At 44.0% G+C, this 17,083-nt stretch overlaps 1 protein-coding gene and 1 pseudogene across 2 annotated transcripts; one reads left to right on the top strand and one right to left on the bottom strand.

Moving 5' to 3' along the window:
• The first annotated feature begins 170 nt into the window (after positions 1-170).
• On the top strand, positions 171-9,191 carry dlst (dihydrolipoamide S-succinyltransferase). 2 transcript variants are annotated; one of them, XM_046366831.1, is made up of 15 exons: positions 171-319; positions 1,418-1,451; positions 2,738-2,777; positions 2,893-2,954; positions 3,076-3,150; positions 3,260-3,315; positions 3,467-3,575; positions 3,753-3,923; positions 4,112-4,197; positions 4,391-4,488; positions 5,506-5,636; positions 6,401-6,474; positions 7,130-7,213; positions 7,289-7,456; positions 8,980-9,191. In XM_046366831.1, exons 1-15 carry the CDS (start codon positions 257-259, stop codon positions 9,112-9,114), a joined length of 1,386 nt encoding a protein of 461 aa, XP_046222787.1. In that variant the 5' UTR covers positions 171-256; the 3' UTR covers positions 9,115-9,191. The 2 variants fall into 2 exon arrangements, with proteins under 2 accessions (XP_046222787.1, XP_046222788.1); XM_046366832.1 differs by lacking the exon at positions 171-319 and adding an exon at positions 382-473.
• A 778-nt stretch (positions 9,192-9,969) lies between these two features.
• On the bottom strand, positions 9,970-16,856 carry LOC124046451 (annotated as a pseudogene).
• Between the last annotated feature and the right edge of the window lie 227 nt (positions 16,857-17,083).

The following is a 17,083-nucleotide window of genomic DNA, read 5'->3' as shown; positions in this document are numbered from 1 at the left end:
GACATAAAATACAAATGAATAATCTTATTATGTAATTATCCAATCCTAATTAGGAATATGTATTGTAAGTTATTTTCACTCACTGAGCCACTAGCTTTTCCACAGTGGATCCTTTTTTGGGACATCCCTTTGATCAATCCCCTCTTTAGTTGTGGCTCTTGGTTCCTCCCACACTGCTTCCGCCTTTAGCAGGTTTTGGCGTACTACAGGGGAGGAGATTCCCTCCCGCCGACAGGTTGCTGTCATTACAGACACCATGTTATCCTACTCCCGGTGTCTCACCCGGAACTTCGGTCGTTCTCTCTTGGTCTTTCGTCAGGTAGGCATTAGATAAATGGAAAACTTTCACGCGGAGCTTCATCATGCTGCTGCCAACGTTGAGGTCTAGGTTAGCGAGAGGTGTAGAAGCGCCGCCGGTTGAGCAGTAGGCCTTCACATTGCAAGCCAAGGACAGCATGACACCCGATTCCCCGGCAAGACATTGGTTCAACCCGGTTTTGAATTCTAAAGCAATATCTCCCATATCATTTGATTATAGCTAACATTTTATTTGGTTTCACGAAGTTGGCTAGTTAGCCAACCATTGGTTTATTTATCTAACGTTACCAAGCTACGATATGTTGAGGTCATTTGAGAGGTTTGGCTAGCACACAGCTATTTTTTTGTGATGATAGACTGTTGTATTTTGCCTAGTTAGCTAGCTATAGTTTGAACAAGCTATGTTCTTTTTTAAATTCAGATTTGACATCATATTGACTGACCAATCTTTGCACAACTGGATTAAACAAACCAGTCGAACTCTCAAATACACAGATGACAGCCCTCTATCAATCTATTTTCACTTGGTTATATATTTAGTCATAGTAGCTAGTTATCCCCTAGCAGTCTGTTTGTATAATAGTGTATGCCTACATTGCTTCCATGGTTTGAAGTCACGGATTGGTACAACACGCATGCATTAATGGCGCTTTCAAGACAATTGTGAACTCGGTGAAACGAGGTCAAATCATCACGTCGGTGATGTTCAGGTCGCAGGTCTGAGTTCTCGAAAGATGCCCGAGTTTCCGACTTGGAGTTCCGATTTGGATGAACAATCAACTATTTTTCCAAGTCGGAGGATGTTTTTCTCCTTGTTCCCAGTTGACTTGAACGCTAGGAAGTCGGAGAGTTCCGAGTTCCCCAGTTTTTTTCAACGTGGCAGTAGCCCTCCCCCACTACTGACCTTTGACTGGGGAGATAGACTGTTCATGTGAAAATTTTAAACATGGTCCTTGGTAACAAACACCTGTTGATTTTATGCATTTTCACTCCCTCGTTTTAGAAGGGGGGGATATAACATATGCATATAATATATATTTTGAGTTGTTTAATGATGACTTTATATTGATAGCTAACAGGTTACTGTTCTCTTTGACAGGGAATCAATGTGTCTGCACGGCGGGCTGTGCCAGGTGAGTGTTTTGAAACTGCATGTTAATTACAGTAGTTGAACCCAACTCTTTATACTGAACAAAAATATAAATGCAACATGTAAAGTGTTGGTTCCATGAGCTGAAATAAAATATACCAGAAATGTTCCATATGCACAAAAAGCTTATGTCTTTAGAATTTTGTGCACAAATTTGTTTACATTCCTGTCAGTTAGCATTTCTCCTTTTCCAAGATCCACCTTAAAGGTGTAGCATATGAAGAAGCTGAATAAACAGCATGGTCACTACACAGGTGCACCTTATGCTGGGGACAATAAAAGGCCACTCTAAAATGTGTAGTTTTGTCACAACACAATGCCACAGATGTCTCAAATTTTGAGGGAGAGTGCAATTGGCATGCTGACTACAGGAATGTCCAACAGAGCTGTTGTTAGATAATGTAATGTTAATTTCTTTACTATACGTCGTTTTAGCGACATGTAACCACGCCAGCCCAGGACCTCCATCTGGCTTTTTCACCTGCTGGATCATCTGAGACCAGCCACCCGGACAGCTGATTAAACTGTGGGTTGAAGCTGAAAATTTCTCAGTTCCATGGCCTGCATACTCACCAAACATGTCACCCATTGAGCATGTTTGGGATGCTCTGGGTCGATATGTACAACAGCGTGTTCCAGTTTCTGCCAATATCCAGCAACTTTGCACGGCCATTGAAGAGGAGTGGGACAACATTCCACAGGCCACAATCAACAGCTTGATCAACTCTATGCAATGAAGATGTGTCACAGTGCGTGAGGCAAATGGTGGTCACAACAGATATAGACTTGTTTTCTGATCCACCGCCCTACTTTTTTTAAAGGTATCTGTGACCAACTGATGCATATCTGTATCATCAGTCATGTGAAATCCATAGCCTAATGAATTTGACTAATTTCTTTATTTAAATTAATTTGTGTTTTTTAATGTAAACTTTATTTAACTAGTCAAGTCCAGTTAAGAACAAATTCTTATTTACAATGATGGCCTACACTGGCCAAACCTGGACGATGCTGGGCAAATTGTGCACCGCCCTATGGGACTCCCAATCAGGGCCAGTTGTGATACAGCCTGGATTCGAACCAGGGTGTCTAGTGACACCTCTAGCACTGAGATGCAGTGCCTTAGACTGCCGCACCACTCGGGAGCCCTATATGAACTGTAGCTCAGGAAAATATTTGAAATTGTTGCATGTTGCCTATTTATATTTTTGTTCAGTGACTTTTGAGATTCTGCGCTAGAACTGAGTACTGCTGTCATCTGTCCTGCAGGATTGTCAGCTAGCTGTAGTGTCACTGTCAATAACCCTACGTAAGTATTATAGCTACACCATTGACCTGTCTTCTCATTGAAACATTGCTTTAGCTGTGTTTTAGCCTTGCATTATGCAGTTATACTTTCTGTATTGACTGTATTTTATTTGTAGGACATGTGAAGCCAGGTCCAGCATCTTCCAAATCAGATACTTCAAGACATCTGTAGCTTGCAGTATGTATTAGCCTGGACTCCCATCTGTTTATTTGACCCTTGTGATCTAAGCAGTAATGTGATTCTGTGTAACACCACAAGAGTTGCATTAAGTCAGTATTGTATTGTCTCCGTCTTTTAGGGAATGAAGTCATCACAGTAAAGACACCTGCATTTGCAGAGTCTGTCACGGAGGGGGATGTGAGGTGGGAGAAAGGTACAGTAACTTATGTTTCTCTCTGATTCTTGTGCTCATTCAGATCTACCTGGTTGCAGCCAGGTAGATCCTTCTGTTTGCCACGCTTAATGCAACTCTCTCTTTACAGCGGTTGGTGATTCCGTCAAAGAGGATGAGGTGGTTTGCGAAATTGAGACCGACAAGGTATTTAATGGTCGCTGAATCAACCTTTGAACTGCCATTTTCACAACAGCCTTTTATAGTAAACTAACAGTTTTCTGTAGATGGTTAGAATAACAGACCCACGGAAAGTTTGTGTCATGCATGGTCCTTGATGTTTTGTCTCGCTCCACAGACATCCGTGCAGGTGGCGTCTCCTGCTGCTGGGGTGATTGAGGAGCTGCTGGTCCCTGATGGGGAGAAGGTCGAGGGAGGGCAGGTTCTCTTCAAACTCCGGAAAGGAGGTCAGTACCACTGAGTTTACCATGTCTATGGTAGGACCACATAAAAAATATTCTAAATTAAAGACTCATGGGAGATGTTGTTTACAGAGCTATTAGATTATACTTACAAATTATACTTACCTACAAAGTAAACACATTGCTATTGCCTAATGCATTCTTATACCTTTCTCTCCTCAGCTGTTGCTGCCCAAGCTGCAGAGGCCCCAGCAGCAGCAGTAGTAGCCGCTCCTCCACCCCCCCATGATGCAGCCACAACGCCCTCTCCTGCTCCCTCTGCAGTGGGCCCCATCCCTACCACTATGCCCCCAGTGCCACCCGTCCCAGGAGCTGCCATCTTTGCCACACCAGGTTAGTCTGTCAGCCACTCAATGAACTCAATGTCAAGTGAGAAGTATTTAACCTGTCCAGTGTTTACTGTTGATTATGGAAATAGGATAAATCACTTGGCCCTTGCCTGTTGACAGTGACACTTGGTAATGGCTAAGAAGAGGTGGCGTGGCACTAACAACTCCTGTTCACCTGTCTGTTCGGTACAGTTTCAGCCATCAAACCCACTGCTGCTCGTGCTGCCCCAGCCGCTGTCACAGATGGAGGGGGTAAACCAGTCAGGACAGAGCACAGGGTGAGGCATCATAATCAGGAATACTGCAGTAAAGGAACATTATTCTTAATATTCACAATGGCTCAGACCATAGTGTTGGTATACAAAAACAATGTCTGATAGAATGCATAGCTGTTGTGTTGTTTTCTCTTAAGGTAAAATATTTCTGTGAAAATTCTTTAAATATATTTGTTTTCTTTTTTTTCTGTCTCAGGTGAAGATGAACCGTATGCGTCTGAGAATCGCCCAGAGACTGAAGGAAGCCCAGAACACCTGCGCTATGTTGACAACATTTAATGAGGTCGACATGAGGTAGGCAATAACAGAATAGCTGTCCTACATAATCAAGCCCTATTTCTAGTAACATAATTAGATAGGAAATGGGTCTTAAAGGAGCTGATAACTCATCCAGAACATTTTAAACATTACCACTACACTTTCAGTACAACAGATTCACTTATATAAATGTATACATTTATATTAGGGATTATATGTCCTGTCTAAAGTAAAGGTGTCTAGATAAAGTAAAGTCAGAAGTAAAGAAATGCTATTCAAGCTGAGGCCATAAAGATAATGATTAGAGATTGGAATCTGCTCAATGGGATACGCTTTTTGAAGCCAGATCTCCTCTTAAACAATGGAATGTAAATATTTGGTCCTAATATTGGTGAAAACAAAGATAAGATAAGATAAACAGGGGCTTTATTTATTTACAAGGAAATGACCCCTGTACTAAAGATTACACTTTGAGGATGTATTTTCATTTGCAAATGTGGGGTGTCAGCTTTCAGCTATTCAGGGGTTTCTCTGCATCCTATTTGAATTGGCATTGATGGTCTGGAAGAAGACTTCCAGGCCTGGGCTCATCTATAGCTGAAGGAGCAGTCAGACCAGGAGACCAGAGCTTCTACTGGGGCCCACAGAGACCTGCGCTCCGAGTGGACGAGCTGCCCCAACCGATATGGGTTTTTATGACAGGCCAGTAAGATTTAGAGGGTTTTGGAAAGTGAAGATTTTTATCGCTTCTTCTCTCCTTTCTCAGTGCCTTGGGAGAGGCTAATGCCGTTAGCGAAGAAACTTTAGAGTTTAAACCAGATTAGAGACGGGAAAACAAACAAATAAAAAGAGATACAAGAGGCCTTTTTCATCATACAGAGGCGAAATGAGCGATGGTGAAACATTAGCCCAGTGTCAATAGCACTCGATCACCCTGACCTGGAGAAGCTGAACTTTTACTGAAAAAATTAGTATAGTTTTTTAAAGTTTGGTTGAAAAGATTGAGTGTAATGCATGTTTGTGATCGATATGAGAGCCTAATTCTCTCCACAGCAACATCAGTGAGATGAGGAAGGCCTACAAAGACGCTTTCCTGAAGAAACACAACATCAAGCTGGGCTTCATGTCTGCATTTGTCAAGGCTTCAGCATATGCTCTGATGGAACAGCCTGCCGTCAACGGAGGTGGGCTCTTCTTTCTGAGAAGTTGCTTTACTTGTCGTATCAGTCTGAATAAGGCAACACACATTTTGTATCCACTGGTATCAGGCGTATGTGGTTAAATTGGTTAAGAACAGGAACGAGATTTACATAGACAACCGTGCTTAGTGTGTACTCCACCAATGCCTCTCTGGCCTATTTAAACTAGCCACAGTCAAGAAGTGGTTAATTTTCACTCGTAAAATTGTCTGTGGGCCACCTCTCCACAGACACAAAAACGCTGTATGCTTCAAGGAAGTGAATCATAGAAGCCAAAGCAGACTGTACTCTCAAATGGCCACCTGGCAAATGATACCGGAGCGCCAGGTCTAGGTTCAATAGCCTTCTTAACAGCTTCGACCCCCAAGCCAAAAGACAGCTGAACAATTAATCAAATGCCACCCCCCCCCCCCCCTGTTTTTACACTGCTCCTACTCAGTTTTATTATCTATGCATAGTCACTTTACCTCTACCTACATGTACAAATGACCTCGACTAACCTGTACCCCCGCACATTGACTCGGTACCAGTAGCCCCTGTAGTTTTATTGTGTTACTTTTTATTTAGAAAATGACTAGTTTATTTAGTAAATATTTTCTTAACTATTTCTTGAACCTCATTGTTGGTTAAGGACTTGTAAGCATTTCACCTGTTGTATTCGCAGCATGTGACAAATAAAATGAGATTTGATTTAATGTTTATTAGTATTTAAAATGTCCAAATCACTTTCATACCGTTTATATTTTTAGTCATTGACGACACCACCAAGGAGATTGTGTACAGGGACTACGTGGACATCAGTGTGGCTGTAGCAACACCAAAGGTAATGCCGATGGTTGGCTACTCACATTGAACACTTTTACAACAGGGCTAATATACAGTACCAGTCAAAAGTTTGGACACAACTACTCATTCAATGGCTTTTCTTTATTTGTACTATTTTCTATATTGTGGAATTATATTGAAGACATCAAAACTATGAAGTAACACATTTGGAATCATGTAGTAACCATAAGTGTTAAACAAATCAAAATATGGAATGCTGCATCAGATGACCGGACTTCCACAATCCCCCGACCTCAACCCAAATGAGATGGTTTGGGATGAGTTGGACCGCAGAGTGAAGGAAAAGCAGCCAACGTGTGCTCAGCATATGTGGGACCTCCTTCAATACTGTTGAAAAGCATTCCTCATGAAGGTGGTTGAGAGAATGCCAAGAGTGTGCAAAGCTGTCATCAAGGCTAAAGGTGGCTACATTGAAGAATCTCAAATATAAAATATTATAATTTAACACTTATTTTTGTTTACTACATGATTCAAATGTGTTATTTCATAGTATTGATGTCGTCACTATAATTCCACAATGTAGAAAATAGTAAAAAATTATGAAAAACCCTTGAATGAATAGGTGTGTCCAAACTTGACTGGTACTGTACATGAACCAAAACTCAGAATATCTAATGTGTCCTGTCTCCCAGGGCTTGGTGGTGCCTGTCATCCGTGGAGTGGAGGGAATGAACTTCGCTGACATTGAGAAGACCATCAACGAGCTGGGGGAGAAGGTAGGATAACATGGATTTCGCTGTACTTTATGTTTGGACTTTGTGCATTCTCTAAGTTGATGATGTTGATTGCAGGCTCGTAAGAATGAGCTGGCCGTGGAGGACATGGATGGAGGAACCTTCACCATCAGCAACGGTGGCGTGTTTGGATCCATGTTTGGCACGCCCATCATCAACCCTCCACAGTCTGCCATCCTGGGAATGCATGGTATCTTCGAGAGGCCAGTGGCCATCGAGGGCAAGGTTGGCACTGTTCTGTAGACTTTGATTTTACTCCATATATTGTAGATTCATATCTCAGGGTAACTCCTTATCATAAACTCAGCAAAAAAAGAAACGTCCCTTTTTCAGGACCCTGTCTTTCAAAGATAACTTCACAGATCTTCATTGTAAAGGGTTTAAACACTGTTTCCCATGCTTGTTCAATGAACCATAAACAATTAATGAACATGCACCTGTGGAACGGTCGTTAATAACAGCTTACAGACGGTAGGCAATTAAGGTGACAGTTATGAAAACTTAGGACACTAAAGAGGCCTTTCTACTGACTCTGAAAAATGCCAAAAGAAAGATGCCTAGGGTCCCTGCTCATCTGCGTGAACGTGCCTTAGGCATGCTGCAAGGAGGCATGAGGACTGCAGATGTGGCCAGGGCAATACATTGCAATGTCTGTACTGTGAGACGCCTAAGACAGCACTACAGGGAGACAGGATGGACAGCTGATCATCCTCACAGTGGCAGACCACGTGTAACAACACCTGCAGAGGATCGGTACATCTGAACATCACACCTGCGGGACAGGTACAGGATGACAACAACAACTTCCCGAGTTACACCAGGAACACGCACAATCTCCATCAGTGCTCAGACTGTCCGCAATAGGCTGAGAGAGGCTGGACTGAGGGCGTGTAGGCCTGTTGTAAGGCAGGTTGTCACCAGACATTACCGGCAATAACATCGCTGGACCAGACAGGACTGGCAAAAAGTGCTCTTCAGTGACGAGTCGTGGTTTTGTCTCACCAGGGGTGATGGTCGGATTCGCGTTTATCATCGAAGGAATGAGCGTTACACCGAGGCCTGTACTCTGGAGCGGGATTGATTTGGAGGTGGAGGGTCCGTCATGGTCTGGGGGCGGTGTGTCACAGCATCATCGGACTGAGCTTGTTGTCATTGCAGATAATCTCAACACTGTGCGTTACAGGGAAGACATCCTCCCTCACGTGGTACCTTTCCTGCGGGCTCATCCTGACATGACCCTCCAGCATGACAATGCCACACCATACTGCTTCTTCTGTATGTGATTTCCTGCAAGACAGGAATGTCAGTGTTCTGCCATAGCCAGGAAGAGCCCGGATCTCAATCCCAGTGAGCACGTCTGGGTGAGCCCCCCCCCCCAGAGATGTCCGGGAACTTGCAGGTGCCTTGGTGGAAGAGTGGGGTAACATCTCACAGCAAGAACTGGCAAATCTGGTGCAGTCCATGAGGAGGAGATGCACTGCCGTATTTAATGCAGCTGGTGGCCACACCAGATACTGACTGTTACTTTTGACCCCCCCCTTTGTTCAGGGACACATTCCATTTCTGTTAGTCATATGTCTGTGGAACTTGTTCTGTTTATGTCTCAGTTGTTGAATCTTATGTTAATAAAAATATTTAAACATGTTAAGTTTGCTGAAAATAAATGCAGTTGACCGTGAGAGGACTTTAGTTTATGTGGAATAGAGACAGGAAGCAGTGTCTCTGAAGCTCCTCTTCCTCTGCTGCAGGTGGAGATCCGCCCCATGATGTACGTGGCTCTGACGTACGACCATCGCCTCATCGACGGCAGAGAGGCGGTCACCTTCCTGCGTAAGATCAAGACTGTGGTAGAAGATCCCAGAGTGCTGCTACTGGACATGTGAGCCAGCCTCCCCAGTCAATGGCTAAACAAACCAATCTACCGACCTTCACACGCAGCAGCTATACCTGCCTGATTAACTAGGAAAAGGGATACTTGAATAGACAAAGGTGCATTGAAATTGTGAAATAATTTATGCTAAATGTTGTGTGTCTGGGGCAGGGAGTGGGTGTTGTACATCTCAAAGCACCATTTGCTATTTTCTACCTACAATAATTGTAATATAAATGGCAAAAAGTTGCATTAAGTATTTTTCATGTACAATAACAATTGTAGCCTATCAGAAGATATACTGTTCATGGTACAGGTTGATGCTTTGTTACACTGAAATGTTAGGACCCAGTCATCTCATTCACGCACACTCTTAAATTCTGCTTATGCTGTGTAAAAAAAACTATTTAAAGACCAGATTAAGGTTTAAAAACGATGCTTTTTGTTTTGTTTACACAGACACTTGCCTTTTTTACAGAATGCTCTCAATGACTGACGATAAGAACAATTCAGAAACCAAGTGGCTGGTGTGTAGTGTAAAATAGATATTGCCAGGCCTTGGAAGCTTTAAAAGAAATGGAAACATTAAAGAGACTGAGAACACACCACATCACTTACAAGTCAGGAAGTGACTGTCTGAGCTGTGGTAGAAAGTCATAGGTTTCTGCCCTAGCACTACACAGCTGATTCAAATAACCAACTGATCAAGCTTTGATTATTTGAAACAGTTGTAGTGCTAGGCCAGAAACCAAAATGTGCTCCCAGGTAGGGCCCCAGGACTGAGCTTGAGAAACCCTGATATAGGCTATGTACAGATGACCAGAAAAAAGGCTGACCATGAGTATATTAAAGACTAACACAGCACAGATGCATTGCTTCATTTTACTAACGTTATTGTCAACGTTGTTTATCACAGCCATTGGCTGACCAAAAAGTATTTGTAGTAAGTGTTTGACAATGAAAAACATCCATTTCCATACTTGGTGATGCTATGCATGGATATTAACAGTAGCATTGCATGTCATTTGTACAACAAATACCCCAAAAGTCACCCAGGAGTACATTTTGCCCTACTATGTTTACACTAGCCTCTATTATTCAAACATGGAGGTTACAAAGACAACACTGCAGGCAGAGTTTGGTTGTTGCAGGGCTGACATGTGGCTGTGTGCTCTGAATTACCCTTCTAATCTATCATTCTTTGGGAATAACAAAATGCTCAGGAAATAGCTCCAGAGCTGGGGTTTCAATTATTTTAGCCACAAGGGGGCAGTGGCTGCCCAACTTCACTTGGCTGCAGATAACTGTTCAGGCTACAGACAGTGGCTGCCCAACTTCACTTGGCTGCAGATAACTGTTCATGCTACAGACAGTCTGTTGACCTTCTAACTGCTCAGTGCCTTCCAGGAGACACCATTGAAGAAGGGGTGACACTTGATGTCACTCACTCCACCGCCTCCAGAGCCCAAACGATAACCAGCGTCAAACTGCAGAAGCTGTGAAACACACAATAGTCACTCATTCAGAAAGCCAATTTGAGTTTGTACAATGTGTGTGGCTGTGTGTATCTGTGGTTGCAGGCTAGAAGCATGTGTGTATATGTCTACGGTATTTACACTACCAGTCATGTGTGTAATGGGACTCAGGCCTTACCTCAGTGAGCAGGGAGGCAGCTGCAGTACTCAGCTGGTCTGGGATCAGAAGCTGGGTGTGAGAATGTACCCCGGCTGGGTGGAACTGCCACAGGGGCTGGAGGCACAGGAACAGGCATACCATTTCAACAAGGACTTGATAATGGTACCAACACAGATACACTATCAACAGATCAGTTGGCAGCACTCTAATCAATATACATACACACGTTTGGATTTTTTTAAACTTTACTATGACGGAGGGCAAGATTCTGGCCTTTTTTTTTCTTCAAAGGATTATTCAATACAAATGTTATTTACCATTCCTGTAAGAAGTTCAAATAGCAATGCCCCCAGACTCCACCAATCACAAGCCTCTTATTTTGGACACACCTCCAATCTCTATTGGCAAACAACAAACAGAACTGTTATTAACAGGTTTCTTGTTGGATCAAACTAAATGTCTGATATATAATAACACTAGAAGGCACTTTAGGGTAGCAGCCATATGTGGAACTGTTGTTTCTCCACCTGGGGCACAGTACATCTGGTCCATAGCTTCAGAGTTGGTTTCTGACTGAACTTCACTCCACTGGCCAAAGAATGTCAGGCAGACCTTTCCTGTTGAGAAACATGACAATATGTCAATCAAAGTTGGTTGAGTTTTCAAGACTCAACTCATGCCAAAAACGGAGACCGTACGGAGTTAAAGTGATTTAGGTGACTAACCGATGCTGGTAAGCAGGATGTTCTTTGGGTTGAGGTCACGGCACATGACACCTTGCTGGTGAAGACTCTCCAGGGCCAGGAGGATCTGAGCTCCCAACAGACGCACCTCTGCCTCTGGCAGCCCCCAACAGCCCTGCCTGACCCCATCTCTTCCTCTGGAGGCCTTGGCTGGGAACTTGGGCTGGTGGCACCAGCCCTCTACCTCAATGATCTGATCCTGACCCTGTCCATCTGATCCATTTGACTTCAGGAAAGCATTCATGTCCTCCTTCCGACACTGTGGGGAGGCCCCTGTGGGGCCAGTGGTGTTGGGGTCACACAGTGATCCTTTCCCTTGGGGGATGTCCTTACTCAAAGGGCTCAGCTCCCAGCCCTCCTCCACCTCCTCCCCTGGCTCTCTGCAAGGAGGCCCCACATGATACTTTGCCCCTGTGAGGGCCAGGGAGATGCCTTCCTGGTTCCCCTGCTGTGTCCCAGCACTGAGACCGTGAGGCAGGGAAGGGGGGTGAGAGATCCCTGAGGATGTCCTCATGACCTTCAGCTCATCTACTGTAGAGGGACACACAGCTCTGCCAGGCTGGGAAGTCTCTGTGTCCCTGCTTACTAAGTTCACAATGCTCTTTTCAGTAGTGTGACGGTTTACCTGTTCTTCCTGCCCTCTCCCCTGGTGTGTGGATAGCTCTACACCCACAGTGTTCTCAAGGTCTCCACCTGAAACACTGACTTGGTGAGAGCCATAGGAGGTCAAAGTTGCCATCTCACTAGCCTGGCTTTGATTATGGAGGGGAACATAACTTTTCCGTGAATACAAACTGATAGAATGATTCTTCAAGTTCACTGTTGACCCTGTCCCACCAGAAGAGGTCTGAGTTGTTTGAGGTACAGGTTTACCTGCAGCTATATCGGAGTCACTCTCACAATTCTGTGTCAGATCAGCAGCCTTCCACACCACGTCAAAATCCAAACTGGATTCAATTTTTTCTGTTCCAGTGGCCTTCCCAGAAGGCTCAGAGGTGACATCAGGAACCTGATCGATGCACAGATGACTAGGAAGAGCAGGGTTGTCCTGAGTTTCAGAGTGCAAACACTGACTGTGGCCTGCTGGATGGATATGGGGACTGATGTCTGTCCTCATTGGCCCAGATAAAGAGGGCTGTAGCGCTGTAGACCTTGAGTTGTTCTGCAGGCAGCCTGTCTCCTCGCAGTAGGAGTGGGTCCTACAGCCTTCCAGACGATGCTGAGCCTCATGCCAAGATGCAGGGGAGTCTGTGTCTGGGCTCTCCTCGTTCTCCCTCTCCAGGAGAGGGGTTGTCCCTGTGTCCCCTCTGTCATTCTGCTGGTAGTCTGAGCTGATGGTAGGGGAGGTGTAGCTGTTCTTCAGTTTGATCGTGTGCAGGCTGGGAATGTAGCATTCTGGGTGCTCCTTGGCTCGGTCGTTCCTCACCTTGGACAGTTTGGAGAAAAGCTTCCCACCTACAGAGCATAGAAAAGTCAATACATCATAACACAATAGTAGTTTTTCTTTATTTTAATTCAGCTATTTTTTCTAATCTCCTTGGCATCCTTGACCCAAAATGGCTGAAGAGTGCAACCATCAAAAAAAAAAATGTAGCCTGTAGGTCCACTGCTATGCCATGGACATAAATCTCCCTTTGCATGGCGATAGGCTAGGAAAGAGCATCCGCTACATCTCACATACTGCAGGGCTGGCAGGCAGAGGCTGTGTTCAGCTCACCTTGAACATGCTCCAGATGCAGGTACACAGCATCCTCACTGACATAGTACCTCAGCAGCTTCACCATATAGGGAACGCCCTGGGGGATGATAGTGGGCTGGTCCCGGCTCTCCCAGCTCGACTTGGGCAGGCTCTGAGAGGACACGGCGCAATAGAACATTACATGTATTACTATGCTGTTACTATTACCTTGGTCAAAATACAACTTCTCTACTGTAATACACATTGTTCTCTTGTCTAGTCTGTGTCTATAGTTAATTGATAAAAACAGAAATCTAAAAACTCATCTCTACAAAAGCGGGCTCTTCTCTAGCACTGTTTATACCTGGTTCTAACACGCGTCCTTTGTCCTGATCTTGTCCACATTCTGATTGTTAAGACAGGTGTAGACGATTAAAACACATTGTGATCAGATCTTCCTGACCACTTACGGAGGTAGTCAGGCATGCATTGTGTCTGGATATCGTTAGTGTAAACAGATCTGGATAGTGAAACCATTTAAATCCTCATTATCCCACCCTGTAAAATCATTGACAGGTGGCACTACTGACTTATGGCATCAATGTGTGTCTTAAAATAATAAATAAATATTATTTTGAAAAAAATATCCATAAAATAATTTATATACAGGGAGAGACCAGGAAATCTGGTCACAATGTGGAAACAGTGGTCGTATAAAAAGATACATTTTAATATCATATGTAGACACATTTCTCAAGATCTGGGCACAATCAGAATGTGGACAAGATCAAGACACATGATGCATGATAGTGCCAGGTGTAAACGAGACTACTGAGACCTGCGCCTTAGAGACCCTGCTACAGTATTTTCCAATAACAACTCTCTGGTTACGGAAATCAGAGGTGCATTTCCACTAAGAGGGTCAGAGTGGAGGGCTTTTAGCCAAATCAATGGTGAAGGATACTCAAGACAGAGTATTCCCATTGACTGGGCTGCCACAGAATGGCTGGCAGGGGTCCAGACAGTACAACAGCCATCTGTGCACTGGATATGCATCTACACAGATAGACAGCTGCACTGTTTCTACTACACGTCTGCCACTCTGTCCTCTGACATACTGTATTGGTAGTGTTAAGTTCAGACGTAACTACTTACTTTAACAACACATTTCTCCTTTGTAATCAGGCTTTGGACAATCAGGACCTTGGGGAGAAGACGTACATTTTATTTTAGTTTAAATAGAACATAGTATGTTATTAGACGGTTGTGACATTTTAGGACAAGGTACTATTTGCTTAGGTAAGCATCATGGTTGTCACTGGATCTATAAGACATGTGTATGTGACCAATAAAATGTAATTTGGTTAATAAAGGGTTAACTACAGCCAGGATGTCTGTTCAAGAGAGTATCATCAGTCTAACAAAACGTTATAGTACCCATGTCTGGTTGAGAGCAGTGAGTGTAAAAACGTCCTTACCTTATCGATGATCCCCACCACTTTACACATGTCCAGATCCTCCACTGGGCAGCTCAGGTGTCTGATTGGCCGGAATCTCAGACTACTGTAACCCTGGTGATAAAAAGAGATTACAAATCAGTACAGGACAGATAACAGCGATGTGGACACGTGTCTTTGTATTTAATTCAGATCTGAAATGTTGCTTCTACTCAAGGATTAGTTACAATCTTCGAACAGATATTAGCATGTTGCATAAGAGAGAGGGGGAGAGAGAGCGCCCAGCCGGCCAGTGCGAGGCATCCTGGCAGATGTGATCTTCTCGCCCGGGTCGGGTGTAGTGTAACAGAGGGAGATGGAGTTGTTGTGCTGTTCTGTAGCCCATCTCTAGAGAGAGGCTATAAGCAGCACATACTGGTTGCTTTGAGGATGTGACTCAGGCTTTCCCAGAAGGAAATGATTCAGAGAGGTGCTAACTGGAAGATTAGCACTTAACCACCTCTTCAATAAACAGACGAGACATATAAATCAACACAGGAGTAAAAAGCTGGAAAATGAGTGTCCAGTTCCCTGAGTAACATGGATGATCAGAGTGGGTTGATTTCCATCAATAAGATCTGCACAGTATTATGGAATGTTCATCTTGTCAAAATGAGGGTTCAAAGGTCATCTTCTTACCCCTAAGTGAGAGTTCCCCTTCCCCAGGTTGTCCTGCAGGTGGGAGATAAAGATTTCCTCGGCCCTCTTCAGATACTGAGTAGTCTTCCTCTTCACTGCCTCCCGGCGCTCCTTGTTAGGGTCCACTGGAAGACAGACCAACTACATCAGACCTCAGTTCTCTCCCTCTCACACAATGGAGAAACCTCACTCCACTAAACTGAAACTGAAATAACCTTTTTGAATATAGCTGACATACTTCACTAGCACAGTAGAGAGAATATCCGGCATGCTTTACCAGTATGGATATCATTCTCTGACCTTGGCTTCCTGACTTCCTGTTTTTCACAGGAATTATTTAATTCTGCTTTACAATGGATGAATCATGAGCAGATAAATCCACACGTTCCTGTTTCATGTCACATGACTTATTCTCACTGTGTTGAGTAGCTAAAGTCTGTAGCGCCTTAACCTGCTCTATTCAATATCACCCTAACCAGAACCCTGCACGTTGACAGAATACTCTAGAGTACAGTAGATTACCACTGTACCTTGAACTCCATTGAGCAGCAGGTCAACCCCATTCTTGTAGTAGCTGAAGGCAGCTTCATAGTCTTCACTGACCTCCCTGTCCAGAGCCATTCGGATCTGCTTGGCTGCCTCCACCAGGTAGTCTCTCTTGGCCATTGCTGTCCTGGCTCGGCACTGTGGAGGTCCAGACGGGCCTAGCAGCCACACAACAGAGTGTACCGAGCTATATGGAATCACACAGACCTGTATGTCCTAGGAGGAGTCATAACACGACCAGCCACCGCTAAGATGTTCCTCTCTTTAAGGGAAGTTCCTAAGAATAATCCTTACGATGGCAGAGAATAATTGATCAAATCTTCCAGAGATGGTTAACTACCAAAAGCCAAGATTTCCCCAGAGCTACAGTAAATCCCTTAACTAGTCACTTGTCTGAGAAAAACATGACGGCAAAGCATGAAACTGAGAGTAAAGTGAAAGTAATGTGACCAATAATAGACTGTTTCTGTTCCTCTCCCCTTACAGGCAGCTGGTGGCACTGTATTGGGGAGGGAGGAAGGGAAAGGGGGATACCTAGTCAGTTGTATGACGGGCTCATAATAATGGCTGGAAAGGATTACATGGAATGGTGTCAAACATTGGAAACCATCTGTTTGATACCATTCCAGTCGCCCCATTCCAGCCATTATTATGAGCCATTCTCCCCTCACCAGCCTCCTCGTCAGATCATAAGCATGTGGAGTGTCTCACCTTTTCTCCCTGGTCCTATCAGCAGTGGGACTCATCTCTGGCAGCAGTTAGTCGGCTCACTGGGGGGTTATCCTCCTCCACTCGAAGGTTAAAGTCTTTGTTTTCAAGCATGATGATACGAACCTGGGTCATCAGAGTTCAGTTTTTACTTCAGTAGAGCACAGGAAGTGAGTATGAGTGTGCAGCTCTGGTACTATTGCTGATGAATAAACACTGTCAGTGCTGCAGGGGTGGTGAGGAGGAAGGATGACTCAAAGTACTTACAGTGCCTTCAGAAAGTATTCAGACCCCTTGACTTTTTCAACATTTTTTACTTTGCAGCCTTATTCTAAAATTGATTAAATTGTTTTTTTTTCTTCTCATCAATCTACACACACCCTTTAGTGACAAAAGCAAAAACAGGATTTAAGAAATGTTTGCTTATTGATAAAAAATAAAAAAATTAACAAAATAACATTTACATAGATATTCAGACCCTTTAATGAGCACTGTGTTGAAGCACCTTTGGCAGCAATTACAGCATTGAGTCTTCTT

Source organism: Oncorhynchus gorbuscha, linkage group LG10, assembly GCF_021184085.1.
Source record: "Oncorhynchus gorbuscha isolate QuinsamMale2020 ecotype Even-year linkage group LG10, OgorEven_v1.0, whole genome shotgun sequence".
Classification (NCBI taxonomy): domain Eukaryota; kingdom Metazoa; phylum Chordata; class Actinopteri; order Salmoniformes; family Salmonidae; genus Oncorhynchus; species Oncorhynchus gorbuscha.
This window is presented reverse-complemented; position numbering and strand designations above follow the sequence as displayed.

Bases quoted from the DNA above. Each gene is read 5' to 3' on its own strand.
- dlst (XM_046366831.1), top strand. From the start codon at position 257: ATGTTATCCTACTCCCGGTGTCTCACCCGGAACTTCGGTCGTTCTCTC. The intron at 7,214-7,288 runs GTAGGATAACAT...TGTTGATTGCAG, and splicing joins TCAACGAGCTGGGGGAGAAG to GCTCGTAAGAATGAGCTGGC. The intron at 7,457-8,979 runs GTTGGCACTGTT...CCTCTGCTGCAG, and splicing joins CAGTGGCCATCGAGGGCAAG to GTGGAGATCCGCCCCATGAT.